Consider the following 19,361-nt stretch of genomic DNA (forward strand, 5'->3'; position numbering starts at 1 on the left):
TTGGTCATCATGGCTATTTGAAGAATCTCAAATATAAAATATATCCAAGTGTTATTTCATAGTTTTGATGATAGAACCTAGTAAAAATAAAGAGAAACCATTGAATGAGTAGGTGTTCAAAAACTTTTGACCGGCAGTGTATGTGTTATGGCTTTTCAACCTCAGCTCTAAATCCACAATATGGCAATCTATCTAATAGAACTCAAATGTTTTTCTTTAATGGAAGCTTCTCTAATGTCAATCATGTAAAGTTTGGTGTACCGCAGGGCAGCTCTCTGGGCCCTCTACTCTTTTCTATTTTTACCAATGACCTGCCCATGGCATTAAATAAAGCATGTGTGTCCATGTATGTTGATGATTCAACCATATAGGCATCAGCAACCACAGTCACTGAAACCCTTAACAAAGAGTTGGTCTCTTTTGGAATGGGTGGCCAGTAATAAACTGGTCCTGAACAGCTCTAAAACTAAGAGCATTGTATTTGGTACAAATTATTGCCTAAGTTCTAGACCTCAGCTGAATCTGGTAATCTATGGTGTGGCTGTTGAACAAGTTGAGGAGACTTACTTGGCGTTACCTTAGATTGTAAACTGTCGTAGTCAAAACATATCGATTCAATGGCTGTAAAGATGGGGAGAGGTCTGTCCGTAATAAATAGATGCTCTGCTTTATTGACACATCACTCCAAAAAGCAAGATCTGCATGCTCTAGTTTTGTCTAATCTTAATTATTGTTCAGTCGTGCGGTCCAGTGCTGCAAGGAAAGATTTAGTTAAGCTGCAGCTGGCCCAGAACAGAGTGGCACGTTTTGCTCTTCATTGTAATCAGAGGGCTGATATAAATACTATGCATGTCAGTCTCTCTTGGCTAGGAGTTGAGGAGAGACTGTCTGCATCACTTATTTTTATAAGAAACATTAATGTGTTGAAAATCCCAAATTGTTTGCATAGTCAACTTACTCACAGATCTGACACACACACTTATCCCACTAGACATGCCACCATGGGTCTATTCACTGTCCCCAAATCCAGAACAAATTCAAGAAAGCGTACAGTATTATATAGAGCCATTATTGCATGGAACTCCGTTCCATCTCATATTGCTCATATAAACAGCAAACCTGGTTTAAAAAAACAGAAAGAAAAGACCTCACGGCAGAACGCCTCTCCCCTATTTGACCTAGATAGTTTGTGTGTACGCATTGATATGTAGGCTACATGTGCCTTTTAACAAAAAAATGATGCAGTTCTGCCCTTGAGCTGTATATTGTTCTGTATTATGTCATGTTTCATGTTTTGTGTGGATCCCAGGAAGAGTAGCTGCTTCTTTTGCAACAGCTAATGGAGATTAGTGATACACCGATATGACACTTTTGGCCGATACCGATATCTGATATTATCCTTGCCAACAAAAAAAAAGATACCGATAAGAGATATTTACATTTTTAGCTGCCTTTTAAGCATTCTAGTGCAGTTAAATAGTTAACACACACACATGGATGCAGCGGTCTAAGGCACTGCATCTCAGTGCAAGAGGCATCACTACAGTCCCTGGTTTGAATCAAGGCTGGATCACATCCAGCCGTGATCAGGAGTCCCATAGGGTGGGGCACAATTGGCTCAGGGTCGTCCGGGACGTCATTGTAAATAAGAATTTGTTCTTAACTTAACTAGTTAAATAATGGTTACACACACACCACACTGACCAAAAAGTTATTTTGCTGGCATTTACGCCCCCATTACCAGTAAAACATAGTCAAAACCTATTTATTTCACTTACTTGCTTTGTTGTTTCGTTGTTAATTTGTTAATTCTCAACCAGGATGTCTATGGAACGCCATTTGGGTCTTTGCGTGTCAAAAAATATACACGTCAAATAACACAACATAATCTGTTTCAGTAGCTGTATAGCTAGGTGTCATCATCTAAAATTACCCTAATTTATAAGACAGATCTTCTTTTTTTAATGGTGGTTGGACCCATCTATGTGAAAATAGACACAATAAGGATTAGCCACAATAGTGGACTTTTCAGTTAGCCTTCAAAATAAAAGTATGGCACTATTCTACTATTTGTATTCATTTGCATCACTGTCAATTACATACTTTTATTTTGAAGGCAAACTGCAAATTCACTATTGTGCCTAATTCTTATTGTGGCTAGCTTCATAACACATAACCTGGTCAGGTTGAGCCTCACTAGCCAGATGAAGCTAGCTGAATCGTATAATGTTAGCTATGGGCAACAGGGTTAAGTAGTTGGTTAGCTATTTCTTTTCATGAACTGAAGTTCAATTTCAATAGCCGAACAGCAAGTGGCAACCTAGCTAATACTTACAAGGATTCCTAAATCATTGCTAAGAATAATTAAAATGACTGCAGTTTCTACTGGTCATTGTTTTCAGGCAGGTTGTGTTGGTGCCAGCTAGGTACCAAGCTAAAGCTAGCTACCCCATAAGTTGCGGTCGAGCAAATGATGCTTTATTACCAATGCGGTATTGTAAACACATCGTTCGTGGCCGGTGTTTGCTTGTTTGCAGACTTTTTGTACAGCTTTGACAGTGCTACTGTATCTTTTTTGACACGCAAAGACCCAAACATAGTATGTATGTCGTGAAGCAAATAGCAGTGACGTTATTACTGTGTAACTCCGGTAGGGCAACATCTGAGAAATAGCGCACTTGGTAGTGTGTACTGGTGCTCGACCAGTCGACGAAAAAGCCAACATCACCCACGACAGAGAACAATTGAATGTCAAGGGCAATGAATACCATTATCTTGGCGTTAATGGTTTTCGCCTTTGAGTTGTCTCGCTGAAATGTTCTTACTCTTCAAAATGACTGCTCAACTTGTTGACTGCTCGATAGGTTAGGAATGCTGTGTTGCACGTGTAGCGCAAATTTTATGTGGCGTTATTATGTCATGTAACTATGTTATATAGGTATGCATGGTAGTTTTGACATCGGTTTTTAACATCGGTGTTAACCTTGACATTCCGATATGTTCACCGATATATTGTGCATCCCAAATGGGGATCCTAATAAAATACCAAATGTTGGAGCATAACTAACAAAATTACAGTTAACGAAAAGGTACCCTTAATCCAGTATAAACTAAGGTATATAATGTCTTATTCAAAAGACAAATTTCACAAATTCTATAGCACAACAGCAGAATCATGTTTTAAGTGTAAAACTAACAATGACTCAATAATCCATGCTTTCTGGAAATGCTATAAAGTCCAAAAGTTACGGGCGGAGCTAGAAAGTTGGCTGTCAGAAGTATTACAATGTAAATTAACTTTTAATCCGTCTGTCTACATTTTTCAAGACATGGCATATGGGGGTGTAGTGAGATACCCAGTGGATTGGACGATTTTCTTCTCAACACTCATCTTGAAGAAACGTATACTAAAAATTTGGAAATCAATCAACCCTCCATCATTAACACAATGGAAAATCTAATGATTTATTATTGAAATAGCATGGGCAACCGAGGCGAAAAAACAAAGGCCATATGGCAAACAATAGTGCAGGCACTGGGGAGGGAGGGTGAGCATGGGGCTCTGGGCAGATGAGATATAGTCATTGTTTATGTGCCTCCGTAAGTTGTTGTTTGTATGTGTATCTGGTGTGAAAAAAGTATGTATACTGTAGCAGTCAAACGTTTGGACGTACCTACACATTTAAAAAAATATATATTTTTTTTTACTATTTTCTACATTGTAGAATAATAGTGAAGACATCAAAACTATGAAAAAATATTCCACCTCCTGGTGGTGGTTCCCAAGTATTCAATAGGATAACATTTTTACCCAACTAGGTCTTTGTCGGTGTAACTGACAGTTAGACTTACAGTTTATGTTGTTTTTTGTTTGAATTGTTTACGTGTCCGCTGTGCGGGGGAAATGATAATACACGCGGAAATACGTAGCTAATACTGTTGTAACGGGGATCCTTATTGTAGCAACACACTTTTGGAGGGAAGGCAATCCTGCGCTGCTTTAGCTAAGTTTTCATGTCATCGGGTGTAGTTCATAAAGGTTGAAGAGTGTATGTTAGGATGAAGTGTGAATTCATGCCAGGAATAATAAGTGTGAAGTTTGATTTCCTCCCTTCTGTAATAAGCAGCCAATTAGGTATTTTTCCTTTATTCATGTGTTTAATATGAACCCGTTATAACGCTGGTTAAACTGTTATGTATGTAAGCACTTCAGAGTTATACCAAGCTAATAAGTCACTCGTAAGATAAGGTTGTAAGAGTGTGCTTAACTGTCTTTTTTCATTTACTTTATAGTTCTCACGGAAGGTGATAATTCTGACTAAAACTACAGAATAAAGCCGCCAGTTAAAATCAAGGAACGGTTGAGCTCGTGGTTACTGAAGGGAGCTTACAGTCAGTTTCATTAGACCTAGAGCCACCGACTGTTGAAGTTAATTCTAGAAGTATGGTATTAGCATTGTATCTGACCCACCTTTCATTTTAATTAAAAATGGCACTCACATTCCATGTACTGCTGCAGCTGGATGAAGTCCACAGGGCTCAAATCCCTCCCGTCTGGGTTTGTAGCTGTGTTTTTAGCTAGGTCTGGAGCCGCCATGGTCGCAAGTTTCTCCCACACTGGCCAGAGAGACTGAGGTAGAGAGACAGGAGAGTGACTGAGAAGGAGAAAAAATATGAATCCCTACACCCCCAAAAAATACAAATAGAAATGAGAGAAAATACATTTGTCCACTTTGAGTCCAGAAGCAGTAAATTAGCAAGTCGGCGAAGAAGGTGAGATAGTTGAGACATTCACTATCTATGAATAGTGAGCGTGACGTCCCACGAAACAGGTTTGTCCCCATTCTTTGCGCAGCATCACACATACTGAGTGTACAAAACATTAAGAACATCTTCCTAATATTTTGTTGCAACCCTCCCCCATTTTGCCCTCAGAACAGCCTCAATTTGTCGGAGCATGGACTCTACAAGGTGTCGAAAGCGTTCGACAGGGATGCTGGCCCATGTTGACCCTAATGCTTCTAATAGTTGTGTCAAGTTGGCTGGTGGACCATTCTTGAAACACACGGGAAACTGTTGAATGTGAAAATCCCAGCAGCGTTACAGTTCTTGACACAAACCTGACATCTACCACCATACCTCCTTCAAAGGCACTTAAATCGTTTGTCTTGTCCATTCAACCTCTGAATGGCACACATACACAATCCATGTCTCAAAGCTTAAAAAATCCTTATTTAACCAGTATCCTCCCCTTCATCTACACCAGGCCTGGGCAAAGGCCGGCCCAGGGGCCGTATGCGGCCCGCATCCTAATTTCAATACCGCCTGCGGAATCATGCTCAGATCACATAAAGAATTTGCGACAGTAGTTTTGAAAAAAGTATTTGTTATTCAAATTAAAAGCCCAATGAATACTCGCCTTTGTGTAATCCTTTAACTCCCACCGCTTGTGGGACATTTATTTTGAAGGCACGTATAAATAACAACTGCACGAGGACAGACAGTGACTGACAGGCGGACATACACGTCACAGTTACAAATAGTAGGTAGCTAGAAATTGAGCAAAAATGTGTTTATCAAAGATGTCAAAGAAAAGGAAAGTAGACAATGAACTTCTCCCGACACTTCCAAATGAAGCATAAGATAAATATAAGAATATGTCTTCTGAGGGCAAGTGCATCGATAAAGTTGCTTTCTCAGTTGAAAAAGCAGCAAGGACATTTCACAAAACTGCATTCAGCAAATGATGGAATCGTGAGAGCTAGCTATGTACTGTCCCACAAAATTGCTAAAGATACAGTTGAAGTCGGAAGTTTAGATACACTTAGGTTGGAGTCATTAAAACTCGTTTTTCAACCACTCCACACATTTCTTGTTAACAAACTATAGTTTTGGCAAGTCGGTTAGGACATCTATCTACTTTGTGCATGACACAGGTAATTTTTCCAATTGTTTACAGACAGATTATTTCATTTATAATTCACTGTATCACAATTCCAGTGGGTCAGAAGTTTACATACACTAAGTTGACTGTCTTTCAACAGCTTGGAACATTCCAGAAAATGATGTCATGGCTTTAGAAGCTTCTGATAGGCTAATTGACATCCTTTGAGTCAATTGGAGGTGTACCTGTGGATGTATTTCAAGGCCTACCTTCAGACTCAGTGCCTCTCTGCTTGACATCATGGGAAAATCAAAAGAAATCAGCCAAGATCTCAGATTTTTTTTTTTTTGACCTCCGCAAATCTGGTTCATCCAAATGCCTGAAAGTACCACTTTCATCTGTACAAACAATAGTAGGCAAGTATAAACACCATGGGACCACGCAGCCATCATACCGCTCAGGAAGGAGATGCGATCTGTCTCCTAGAGATTAACGTACTTTAGTGCGAAAAGTGCCAATCCCAGAACAACAGAAAAGGACATTGTGGAGATGCTGGAGGAAACAGGTACAAAAGTATCTATATCCACTGTAAACCGAGTCCTATATCGACATAATCTGAAAGGCCGCTCAGAAAGGAAGAAGCCACTGCTCCAAAACCGCCATAAAAAAGCCAGACTACGGTTTGCAACTGCACATGGGGACAAAGATCGTACTTTTTGGAGAAATGTCCTCTGGTCTGATGAAACAAAAATAGAACTGTTTGGCCATAATGACCATCGTTATGTTTGGATAAAAAAGGGGGATGCTTGCAAGCCAAAGAACACCATCCCAACCGTGGAGCACGGGGGGTGGCAGCAACATGTTGTGGGGTTGCTTTGCTGCGGGAGGAACTGGTGCACTTCACAAAATAAATGGCATCATGAGGCAGGAAAAGTGTGTGGATATATTGAAGCAACATCTCAAGACATCAGGCAGGAAGTTAAAGCTTGGTCGCAAATGGGTCTTCCAAATGGACAATGACCCCAAACATACTTCCAAAGTTGTGGCAAAATGGCTTAAGGACAGCAAAGTCAAGGTATTGGAGTGGCCATCACAAAGCCCTGACCACAATCCTATAGAAAATTTGTGGGCAGAACTGAAAAAGCGTGTGCGAGCAAGGAGGCCTTTTAACCTGACTCAGTTACACCAGCTCTATCAGGAGGAATGGCCCAAAATTCACCCAACTTATTGTGGGAAGCTTGTGGAAGGCTACCCAAAACATTTGACCCAAGTTAAGCAATTTAAAGGCATTAAAGGCAATGCTACCAAATACTAATTGAGTGTATGCAAACTTCTGACCCACTGGGAATGTGATGAAAGCAATAAAAGCTGAAATAAATCATTTTCTCTACTATTATTCTGACATTTCACATTCTTAAAATAAAGTGGTGATCCTAACTGACCTAAAACAGGGAATTTGTACTAGGATTAAATGTCAGGAATTGTGAAAAACTGAGTTTAAATGTAGTTAGCTAAGGTGTATGTACACTTCCGACTTCAACTGTAGCAAGCCATTCACTGAGGACAAATTCATTAAAGAATGTTTAATTGACTCTGCAGCAATACTTTGCCACGACAAGAAAGAGCTGTTTGAAAATGTTTACCTGTCAAGACGAACAGTGACACGGCGTGTTGAGCACATCTACAGAATATGGAACAACAGTTGAAAAACAAGGTAAAGGATTTCACCTATTTCTCATTGATCCTGGATGAGACCAGTGATGCACGTGACACTGCAAACTTGTTGATATTCTTACGAGTCATAACCCCAGACTTGGAAATGACAGAGGAGCTTGCTTCAGTGCAGTCAACGAAGAGCGCAACCACAGGGAAAGATTTATTGGAGGAGGTTAATAAGTGTGTGGCAAAGCTGGGACTGAGTTTTGAAAAGTTATCCAGTGTGACCACTGATGGGTGCCCAAACTTTACAGGAAAAAACGTTGGCCTTTTGAAAAGGATACAAGATCAAGTAGCTGAGCTGAACCCAGATCAGAAAATTATTTTATTCATTATTCATCAGGAGATGCTCTGTAAATGTGTTCTGAAAATAGCTATGTTGTGGATACAGTCACTAAAGTGGTAAACTTCATAAGCGCAAAATCTTTAAACCACAGGCAGTTTGTCTCACTGTTGGAAGAGACAGAGTCGGGTCATGCATATCTCCCCTACCACACAAACGTGAGATGGCTGAGTTTGGGGAAAGTGCTTAAAAGGGTGTGGGACCTGAAATCGAAGATTGCTGAGTTTTTGCAAATGAAATGGAAAATATGTGGATTTCCCTCAACTGCAACATAAAGAATGGTTGGCTGGTTTTGCCTTTACTGTGGACATCATGGCCCTCATGAATTATCTGAATTCCAAACTACAAGGGAAGGGCCTTTTTGCACATCAGATGTACAGCCTTGTCAAAGCCTTCAAGGGAACATTTATCCTCCTGACCCGCCAAGTAGAAGCCACCAATCTCACCCAACGTCTGACACTACTAGTCTGTTCCCTATCAGATGATGAGCGGGAGAAGTATACATCACTGCAGCGATACATCACTGCTGCGTGCTTTGAAAGGTGACTTTTCTCATCGTTTTGAGGATTTCAAAGTGTTGGAAAATGACATGCTGTTGGTTCCTCTCCTTTCAACTTCAATGTGGATAACACTTCCACTGACTTGCAACTTGAATTTATCGATCTCCAGTCTGATGCAGTGATTGGAGAACTATTCAAAACAATGTCACTGATAAGGTTCTGTGCATCTCTCGATGAACAAAACTTTCCAAAGATTAGAAGTCATGCTCAGAAGATGTTTGTACTGTTTGGGTCAACTTATGTATGTGAACAGACATTTTCAGTGATGGAATATAACAAGTCAAGGCACAGATCATCTCTTACTGACTCTCACCTCTCAGCAACCCTGCGCATAGCGACGCAAGAAACTATACCAGGCTTCACTGCTCTAGTCAATGCCCATCAGAGACTTCACTCCTCACACTGATTGAGTAGTTTAAATGTAATGTTGAGCTCTCTCTCTTTCTCGTGCATATCCGTTAACAAGAGTTCTGTCCGTGGTGCTGAATGCACAGTGTACTTTTCCCTCCATGTAGTTCATTGCATGTATAATAATGAAAATACCTATCAAAGGGAGAACATGGATGTAGTTTATTTCTGTGCATGTTAAAAAAGTTAAATAAGTAGCATATCTGGACGTGATTTACAATAGATATATCTGTCAACAGAGTCATACACATGATGTATAATCCTGTAATATGATTCTGGCCCGCAATAACAAAAATATATTGTAATGTGGCCCTCCATGGAAAATAATTGCCCAGGCCTGATCTACACTGATTGAAGTGGATTTAACAAGTGACATCAATAAGGGATCATAGCTTTCACCTTGTCAGTCTATGTCATGGAAAGAGCAGATGTTATTAATGTTTTGTACACTCAGTGTAGTTCCTTACCAGTGTGTCATTTTCCTACCGTACCTAAGCCCTAAATTCCTTAATGCCTATCACATTTGTTATTTCCTCACACCCCATCTCAAGATAACGTCAAAACCATGTTCTAATCAAATACATCCCTGAGGGACACTTTCTAGTTTCATACTCAGATGAAAAGAGACTGGCAAAATGTGATGGCGAATCTCCAGCTGGCCCAGGCAGTGGAATCCTGCCTGTTTGGGTTTACTCTTCCAATTACGGGAATCATTTGAGCATGACTCTCATCACCCAAGGAAAATGTCTTCATTCTACGTCAGTACTTTGTTCCAATGGCCTGGAAACTTTTGTGGAAAATCAAATTACTTAAGAGAGAATCAACAACAGACTATAATGCACACTGCTGCTCATTTAATAACTACATTTGACCAATGAGGATGTCACTAAATCAATTCAAATCAAATCAAATGTATTTATATAGCCCTTCTTACATCAGCTGATATCTCAAAGTGCTGTACAAAAACCCAGCCTAGAACCCCAAACAGCAAGCAATGCAGGTGTAGAAGCACCTGCATTGCAATTGAAGTTTACACACAAGCCTACAGTCACATTCCAGAGGTATACTTTTTAGTATGAAAGTAATTGACAGTAGAATACATTACATTACACCAAAATGACAAAAAGAGAAAATACAATAATTCAGAGGCTTGAAGGTTTTGGGTTAATTGTCAAACATTGGGATTAAGGGTATATTGTTTAACTCCCTGATTTGATTTAATTCTATCTTGACAGGGTACATCCTGTAATGTCCTGTACTGGATTAACAGAGTAATGTCAGATTCAATGTTTTAGAAACCCAGGTTGAGAAAAACTGCTGACATACAGTAGTGGGCTGCAGTATACCAACATCATGATTCTTGACACCAGCTTTGATCTAGTATGAGGAGATGAAGTTGTGGCATCTCTAATGCATGGCTGACTCAAGGATCAAATACAATGAGTTACTCAATCAGTCACCTACACACTTTACCTACACTACAATTTTGACAAAGCAGGATCCCATGAGGAAATAGTGGGAAGGGTAGGGAAACTGGTCTAAGAGCAGAAGGTATGAAAAGCACAAGCATCCTTAAAATTACTTTTATATGGAATGTATATTTTGTTCTGTGTAAATCATTCCATATGTAGCCTACACAGATCGAACCAATATTTATACAAACTTGAGTTGAGAAATAATGACAATGGATGTATTGGAAGTCTTACAGGTCGAACATACAATTACACTGTAGACTAAAGTGGCCAAAATCAGTTCCAAGTTGTTAGTCAAACAAGTCCAGGGTGCGGTGATAGGCTGGCATAGACAAAATATGTTGTTTGACCTTTTATGGAAAATAATAAAAAATGTAAACAATTAAAAAGCCCTCGGATGCCAAAGCCTACACATTGCGTGGTATTGACAAATGGTCATTGCTCTTTCAGTAGGCTACACTCATTGTTTACAGGTGAAGACGAATCAATTGTAAGGGAATGTAATAACAGCTTACTTTGGTGAAGTGCGTCCTAATGGATGGCTCTGGTGACGAGGGACAAGTGGACCCGAAAGAAACCCGCTATCCACAGTAGAATTCGGTCGAATATGGATGGTTAGGACGGCTACGCTACTGCTATGGCCACAACTAAATGAGCAGATGTTGTTAGTGTATTAGAGCATTATATAAATCCAAGGGATTAGTGGGCGGGGAAGGGCTTGCAGTTTGCGACAATTACACTAGCACCCCCTTGGTGACAGTATTATAGGACAGTTCCTATCTACATTTTGGGAAATGGAGTGTAATTTAAGGGGTAACGTAATCCATTGGGACAGGGGTGGGGAGGTGGGGGGGCTTCTCGCGTTTGACAATGGATAATTGACAGAATAGGCTACTACAGATTAAAAATACAAGAGCCACGGAATTGTTATCGAGTGGACAGGTGAGGAAGAATACAATGTAGCGAATATGTAAACTTTGTTACAATATGGGGGCAATAAAAAACAAATCACAGTAGTCTGGCTGACACCTAAATCGAAAACACGTTTTTATTTATTACGCCGATTGTTCTTCTTTAAAAGTTTTATGGCAGACCACATCTATTGGTGTATTGCCGCCACCTACGGTACGGGGTATTGAGATACTACCAAATACAAAAAGAAGTCAAAACAACCCCTCCTTCAGTCACATCCTCAGGCTTATGTGCCTTTGAGGGCGGGGCATTCATCGACAGGATTCATTGTAATGCCTTAGCAGAACCGGGAGGCAGCTACCTAGATTTGTCCAATAGAAACTCTCGTTGAACGTTTTGCAACTGTTCGGACTAATGATTACACCCCAGCTCTCCTTGCGCTGTGAGTCACGTGGGTCGCGTCAGCCAGGCTACAATCACAGGGCAGATGGAAAACGGCCATTTATTCTATTATTGTATTTGTACAAAGATTTTTTGGGACAGATCTTGAGCATTTATTTTTTAGATCAATTGGTGATAGGGTTAAGCTTGATGGTAAAGATGTTTTACTTTTATTTAATAATCAGGATTTAGATCAGAACAAAATATGCACAATTCATATATTTATGAATGGTAAATATGTTATACATACATGCAGGTGGGCTAAAGAAAAGCCAAGATTCTTAGTTTTTAAAATGGAATAAAAAAACGAAATACCTGTGAAGTGTTATGTATTTTTGTTTAAATGTGTATTACAATCATTTCGCTACACCCGCAATAACATCTGCATGTAACCAATACAATTTGATTTATATCCCTGAGTATAGTTTCTTTTTTTGTATACTGTGTTGTAAAGTATGACTGTATATTTAGTTATATTTGATGCTAATAACAAATAAAATGCAGGTAGAATATTTCATCATCAATATGACTTCAATACATGAACAAGTTGAAACATGGTTTAGGCCTTTATACTTGAATGTTTTTCACGGGAAAGATTTCCCCTTGTATTTGGAAATACATTTTATTCCCTTATTTATATATACAAAAGGTTGAGTAATAAAAATACAATTAACATAATACAACATTCCAAACAACCAGGAATTCTTATCAGCTTTTAATGAAACCACAAATCTCACAAAATCAAAATGTATATGGATAGATACAGAAATCGAAGTGCCTCAGTATATGTATATTGATGTGATAGCGAGTTATTTACAATAAATCTTAAATTTACAATAAATGTGTAATTCTTTCCCAGTTCTGTGGTATTATTAATCATCATCATCACAGTAACACACACAACATTCACAAGACTAGTGTATATGAATAAGTGAAAAAGGCAGACAGGTGTATTCATTACACGGATTCTGTTGCAAACGTTATGTCTGTTGCAATCCCGTTCACTGCAAACGGAAGATGTTTTGCAATGAAAACTAGTTTCTATTGGACAAATTCAGGTAGGGCCCTCCCTGTTAGCATCAAACGGTAAACATTTCCATTGCAAGACATAATGAATACACCCCAGTCAGTTCTTGACTACAGGGGTGTATTCCTAAGGGCATGTAGCAAAACTTTTCGCAACAGAAAACATTGAAACTAAAACCAGCCCTTCTTATTGGACAAGTTCAGGTCTATCCGTCCTCGTTTTGACCCGTTTGCTTGCATTTGGTTCCTAGTAAATACACCCTAGATTGCAGTATTTAACGTCAAAATACATATTTTCCCAGTCTCTCATTGCTTTCTACATTTCTGAATAGCAAAGTGGAGGTTCTAGCCATTAATCCTTCATTAATTATTCAGAAGTTTTATCAACACTTTGTCCATCTCCTTTTTGTTGACCGTATTGTAGTTCATCCATCCTCTAGGAAAAGACAACAAAGCCCTCTATTCATACCATTGATTCTAACTGAATCTGCACAGGTGACAAAGCCACATAACACTACAAAGAATAATAGCAAGGATCTGAAACGCAAGTCTTGGAGGGATGTTTGTGTGTACCTATGCTCGACAAGCTACTTAGTGATCTCATCTCACTAACCCCATTACTTCAAATCACTTTACAAGCCTTTGATTTGGGTATCCAAAAGAAGAGTTCAATACCATTAAAGGAAATGTAAAAAAAAAAACAGCTTGAGATGTATACTTGGCTCGACACACAGCCCTTCAGGACCGGAGTTTTAGTTCCATACATGTATCATATCAAGGCACCTAACTGACAGAGCAAAGAGAGCCAGCCATGCAGAGTGAGGAAGTGGATTAAGGCTGTTCCAGCTTTGTAGCAGCTCTCAGGAGGAGTCTAGACCTTGGTTAAGCTTCAACTACTTCCTCTGAGTGTGTGTCCATTTTTATTCAGTCACCCCCAGAAAATGAATTTAATTCATTTCCAGAATAAGCTGAGGTAAAATGTGTGTGTGAACTTGTGTTCATTAGTTGGTGTTTGGAAGTAACACAAATCAATAGTTTTGTTCGCAAACGAACAAGTGAGTTATACAATAATCAATAAAAATGCTGAAATGAAAGCATGCCAGTAGACTACCACTGCTTGAATGATTTAAGCCAGAATAGTCTAAACTGTTAGGGTGACAAATCCCCTAACCTCATCCGGGAACAACATTACAAATCACCAACGCCACAGAGAAGTACTTAATGTATGACTGGACACAAAATATTAGAATAAGCTACATGACATATGGTGGTGTTAGGTTTATGCTTTTTGACAAGGTAAACCAAATTAAAATAATTTAACAAAAACCGAAGACTTTTGGTTGATGTAAATTTTTACATAATTGCTGTGGATAAATGCTTTGTTTTCATACAAATTGGACCCACTTCACACCAACTATATAGATAGCATCATGAAAGAAAAAGTTCAACATAGGACACTCAATAACTCAGAAAATCAAATACACAATAACTTTACAAAAATATAAGGCATGAAACTCAAGTCCGTCAATTTTTTTAATTAAAAAAAATCAAGTCCACACCATTCACCAGGACTCTGTCCATTCACTACTCCTTTTCCCACCGTTTGAGTGACATTCTTGATCAGCTCTGCATCCCAAGGAGGAACAAGGTCTGTTGTTGACAAAGAGGAAGGTGATGCAGTAATGATGGGAAATGTAGTTGGTCCAAACGTCCTTGCAAACAATGGCGATCCACGTGCTCTGTGTTTATGTTCACCAGTTCCCCCTTTCTATGTGCCTCCCTGGGCTCACATATAGCGGAGCACATCCAATAGGATTCAATTAACCAATCCCAGCATGCATTCCTTCTCCTAAGAAGGAAATAACCCACATTTTCTGGCCCAAAGAGAGAATGCCATGGTAATAGATACAGAGAGCTAAAGAAAACATCTGTCTCAAAGGGGTCCTGAGTTTCTTCAGAACAATCTGAAGAAATGTGTTGACTTTAAACCTAACAGATAGTCTCAATAAAAAAATTAAAATGTTTTTGGACTTTGCAATGAAGTATGCTTAGATTGCATATATGTTAGCTTTATTATTGATAAATGAGTTTCTGATGAAGTCATACCATAAAGAGAAAGGACTCCTTGTTTCTGTGCCATTATAGCATCTGAAAGCATGGGCAGTGCCATTGAGGCAATCTCAATTTTGAAGTAGTCAATTTTGGACATGACTCCAACAGGTTCACCAGCCAATGATGTTGGAAGTCCCACACAGTTGACGACATTAAAATGGTGGAAGGCCTCAATGGCGCTGCCCATGCTAATACAGCCTTTTGGCCACTAGAGGCCTCTATAATTCTCTATGAGTCATATATAACTGGAAGCTATGGAGGGGGCCGATGAGTCATCTCATTATAGTCAGCCAATGGGATATTTTGTCAGCAGCAGTGGGGGCGGGGAGAAGGCAGATTATGCTACAATCTTGTTTGTTTGTTTGTTCCTATGACTGATCAATCCATGTTAAGTTTTAATTTCCCTAAATAAAAAACGTGTTTAAGGCAGAGAGAGCAGGGTAATCCTGATTTAGTGTGTCTTCTTCAGGACGTTTACCCTTCACACTTCTATTTCCTCTTCCCTCTTAGTTGGAGACTTTCTCCCTCCCCCCCAACAATTTTTACCTGTCCCTCCAACACCCCCACTCGATACTACCATACCCCCGATTGTCATAGTTAACCCTCTAAAGCCTTCTATTGGTGTCATATCATCTTCTTAAAACCTGCCCTGTCATAGGATTTTCCCCTGCTCTTGCTGTGTCATAGGCTACATTCAAAATGGCACCATATTCCCTATATAGTTGCACTACTTTTGACCAGGGCCTATGGGGAATAGGGTGCCATTCAGTACGCAGACATAAGTGTCATAGCATCCGCTGCTCCCTCCTCGCCTTTGTTCAATTCAGGTCAGTCAGTCTCCCCCTCTCTGCTCTCCACCATCCCCAGCCGGGTCATAGTATCTCCTCCACCCCATGGGCAAAGATCATGACCAGGCCTGGCTCCAGGATCATGTCCTCCCCCATATGCTGGTTCTCACAGGCCATCACCACCACCGCCTGTTTCCCCGGGATACGCTTGGCCACGTAATTCTCATAGTAGCGCCGGTTCATCTGCCGCGTTTCCAGCGTGGCCAGGCCGGCGGGCCAGTTCCTCTCGTGGGCATTCTCGATAAGGTCGTTGACGATGGAAGGCGGGCAGCCGCTGTCGATGAGTGAGCGTTTGATGACCGCCTGGAGGACAGCGTCTGGCGTTGAGATCATGCCGCCCCAGCGGGTGACGCGAGCCGGCTGGAGGGAGTTCACCCACCTAGGAGGAGAGGTAGAGGGGAGGATGAGAGGAGAGTTGGGCTATTATAATCAACATAATTCATGAATATGCCTCAAAAGTGGAAAGTGTTGCAGCGTAGCAGAGGTCTACACAGAACTGATTTCTTCATCCCCCTCATGCAGCTTTTCATACCGCACCCGCCTGCTCCCGCTGGCTTTTTGTCCAACTCCCATCAACAAGAACTGGTAGTGAAGCTGACCACAGTCACCCAAATGTTATTTTAGGCATATGTGACACACCTCGCTGAGCAGCAATGGTCCCAGCAATGTTGCACTTGATAGGCAATATTCAAATTTGCAAAACATAATCCAAGAAATAGGTTACCAGAGATTCTCACGTGGTCCATTACATTAGGCTATCAGTATTAGGTACTGGGCTACATCAGCCACTAGGCTAGACATAGTTTGAAAGAGAGTTGAAACAAGAACGGACTTTCTCTTAAACTATGTTTTTTGTATAACATCGCCTACCTTAATAGGAGCAGGACGATTTGCAGGCAGAGACAAATATGGGTGACCAATATTTATTTCCAGTCAATGTAGTAGGCCTAAACTATAGCTTAAATCATATTTAGGAAGTACATTTCCCTTGGAAAGATAAGTGCCACGTGCTGCTCCGCCCATGCATATAGCCTGCTCTATTTAAAGACCACACGCGCACCTGATCTCCTAACTAGGAGAGGAGAAGTAGGCTTCTGAACTTGAAGCAGTAAGAATGATGAGTGGACACATGCACTTTCGCTTACATTTTGCATAGCCTATGACCCACCTTCTCGGAGCGGGACTATTTGTGGCAGAGATACACACAAAAAAGGGTGTATTAATATTTAAGCTGATAAAACGGGAAAGGTGCCTTTTCCTTTTAAATGATGATAGCATTTTTTTGGTTGCACCTTGACTCATGTTGGTTGAGCACCCTCCACTTCGTTTCATTATCAATATTTATTTCCAGACACTGTAGCTTAAATCATATTTATGTTAACTTCCTTGGAAAGATAACTCTGGGTTTTTCTGGATCAAAAAAGGGGCTTAGGTGGGAGTTGGCAGTTCAGATAACATTTTAGAGGACCCCCCATCTTGGCGGTGTAGATAGACATTGATGCATTTTTAAGCCAATTTCGTGCAATTCTACACATTTCTTCATGGAGCTGAGAGAAAATGTTGCCGTTTTAAAGCAAATTTCCTACAATTCAATGTCTTTTTGCCGTGGCTAATGCTGTGCTCCTTCGCTCAAACAAAATCAGTACTGATTTTTGTCATTTATAAAAATAAAATAAAAACATATATATTTTTTAAAGCCAGCCAGCCCAAGGATTTCAATGGCAAACAAAATCCCTGTAACTGTGCCATGCATCTCGGCCCATGCATTTAATTGAGACCACACATACAGTGCCTTGAGAAAGTATTCATGACCTTTGATTTACTCCACATTTTGTAAGCAGGATGCATGTTTTGGAATATTTTTTATTCTGTACAGAGTTCCTTATTTTCACTATGTCAATTAGGTTAGTATTGTAGAGTAACTACCATGTTGTTGACCCATCCTCAGTTCTCCTATCATAGTCATTCAACTCTGTAACTATTTTAAAGTCACCATTGGCCTCATGGTGAAATCCCTGAGCGGTTTCCTTCCTCTCCGGCAACTGAGTTAGGAAGGACGCCTGTATCTTAGTAGTGACTGGGTGTATTGATACACCATCCAAAGTGTAATTAATAACTTCACCATGCTCAAAGGGATATTCAATGTCTGCTTTTGTAAAAATCTACCAATAGGTGCCCTTCTTTTGAGGCATTGAAAAACTTCCCTGGTCTCGGTGGTTGAATCGGTGTTCAAATTCACTGCTCAACTGATAATTGTATGTGTTGGGGACAGAGTCATTCAAATATTAATGTTAAACACTTATTGCAGACAGAGTAAGTCCATGCAACTTGTGAATTAAGCACATTTTTACTCCTGAACTTATTTAGGCTTGCCATAACAAAGGGGTTGAATACTTATTGATTGACAAGACATATCAGCTTTTCATTTTTAATTAATCTGTACAATTTTCTAAGAACATAATTCAACTTTATGGGGTATTGTGTGTAGACCAGTGACACAAAATCTCCATTTAAACCATAATTATTATTATTTTTTAAAAAGGCTGTAACAACAAAATGGGGAAAAAGTAAAGGTGTGTGAAACTTTATGAAGGCACTGTATATAGCCTTATAAGTGCACTTGATCTTGAATGCCCAACTAGGAGAGGTAACCCATAGGATACTGAACTTGAAGCAGAGAATTATGAGGGTGAATAGTGTGAAAGAGGTGATTTTAATACAATAGATTGGCTAACGCATACAAAACAGAAAGATGACCGTTTCCAAATAGCCTTAATCTGCAGGACCAAAAAATATTTGAATCCCAAAGTTGTCTGACTGACCGCAGCATGAAAAATGTTGACCGCGCCGCAATGATCTGTCGCGTCCCGCGGGAATGCAGCCCCGTACAGCATAGTAAGTTATACTGTCTGATTGTGAAGTGTTCTGTGCACCACAGTGCTTAATAATCCACTCACTCCAGAATCTCATTGTACTCAATGGTGTCCTCCAGGTTCTGCAGGTTGGGGTTGGCACTGCGGATGGCCCTCATGTACGCCTTCAGTAACTGGATGTCCCGTTTCTGGAGGCAGAGAGGAGACACCACAATGGGCTAGCAGACAATGCTGACGCAATATCAACCAGATAGACTCAGATGTACAGGCACTGACACACACCAGTGAAAGCATAAGCACACTTACAGTACCAGTCAAAAGTTTGGACACACAATACTCATTCAAGGGTTTTTCTTTATGCGTTACTATTTTCTACATTGTAGAATAATAGTGAAGACATCAAACTATGAAATAACACATATGGAATCATGTAGTAACCAAACAAGTGTTAAACAAAATATATTTTATATTTGAGATTCTTCAAAGTAGCCACCTTTTGCACACTCTTGGCTTTCTCTCAACCAGCTTCACCTGGAATGCTTTTCCAACAGTCTTAAAGGAGTTCCTACATATGCAGGGCACTTGTTGGCTGTTTTTCTTCACTCTGCATTCCAACCCATCCCAATTGGGTTGAGGTGATTGTGGAGGCCTGGTCATCTGATGCAGCACACAACCACCCTCCTTGGTCAAATTGCCCTTACACAGCCTGGAGGCAGGGGCGCCGTATAGGGGGGAAAGTTAGGACGATTCTAACATTAGGTTCATT

At 40.1% G+C, this 19,361-nt stretch overlaps 2 protein-coding genes across 14 annotated transcripts in view; both read right to left on the bottom strand.

Annotated features, from left to right (window-relative positions):
• LOC110494170 (diacylglycerol kinase alpha) overlaps window positions 1-11,587 on the bottom strand; it is a 38,723-nt gene extending 27,136 nt beyond the window's left edge. For 2 of the 11 annotated variants that reach the window (XM_090205574.1, XM_021568981.3), the window contains exons 1-2: window positions 4,723-4,886; window positions 4,501-4,630 (exon numbers count right to left, since the gene is read on the bottom strand). In XM_090205574.1, coding sequence (XP_090061700.1) covers window positions 4,501-4,630; window positions 4,723-4,791 — 199 coding nt within the window. In that variant the 5' untranslated portion in view covers window positions 4,792-4,886. Of the gene's footprint in view, window positions 1-4,471; window positions 4,631-4,722; window positions 5,338-10,898 lie in introns of those variants that run through there. The other 9 variants (XM_021568982.3, XM_090205575.1, XM_090205578.1 and 6 more) reach the window with 9 other exon arrangements.
• Window positions 11,588-12,344: 757 nt separating this feature from the next.
• The window catches only part of LOC110494171 (E3 ubiquitin-protein ligase NRDP1), a 30,418-nt gene continuing 23,401 nt past the window's right edge, over window positions 12,345-19,361 (bottom strand). For 2 of the 3 annotated variants that reach the window (XM_021568984.3, XM_021568983.3), the window contains exons 6-7: window positions 18,680-18,783; window positions 12,437-16,101 (exon numbers count right to left, since the gene is read on the bottom strand). In XM_021568984.3, the coding sequence (XP_021424659.1) occupies window positions 15,747-16,101; window positions 18,680-18,783 (459 nt within the window). In that variant the 3' untranslated portion in view covers window positions 12,437-15,746. Of the gene's footprint in view, window positions 16,102-18,679; window positions 18,784-19,361 lie in introns of all 3 variants that reach the window. The other variant, XM_090205581.1, reaches the window with a different exon arrangement.

The sequence above is a fragment of the Oncorhynchus mykiss genome, chromosome 17 (assembly GCF_057628025.1).
Source record: "Oncorhynchus mykiss isolate SJ-2025 chromosome 17, ASM5762802v1, whole genome shotgun sequence".
Lineage (NCBI taxonomy): Eukaryota > Metazoa > Chordata > Actinopteri > Salmoniformes > Salmonidae > Oncorhynchus > Oncorhynchus mykiss.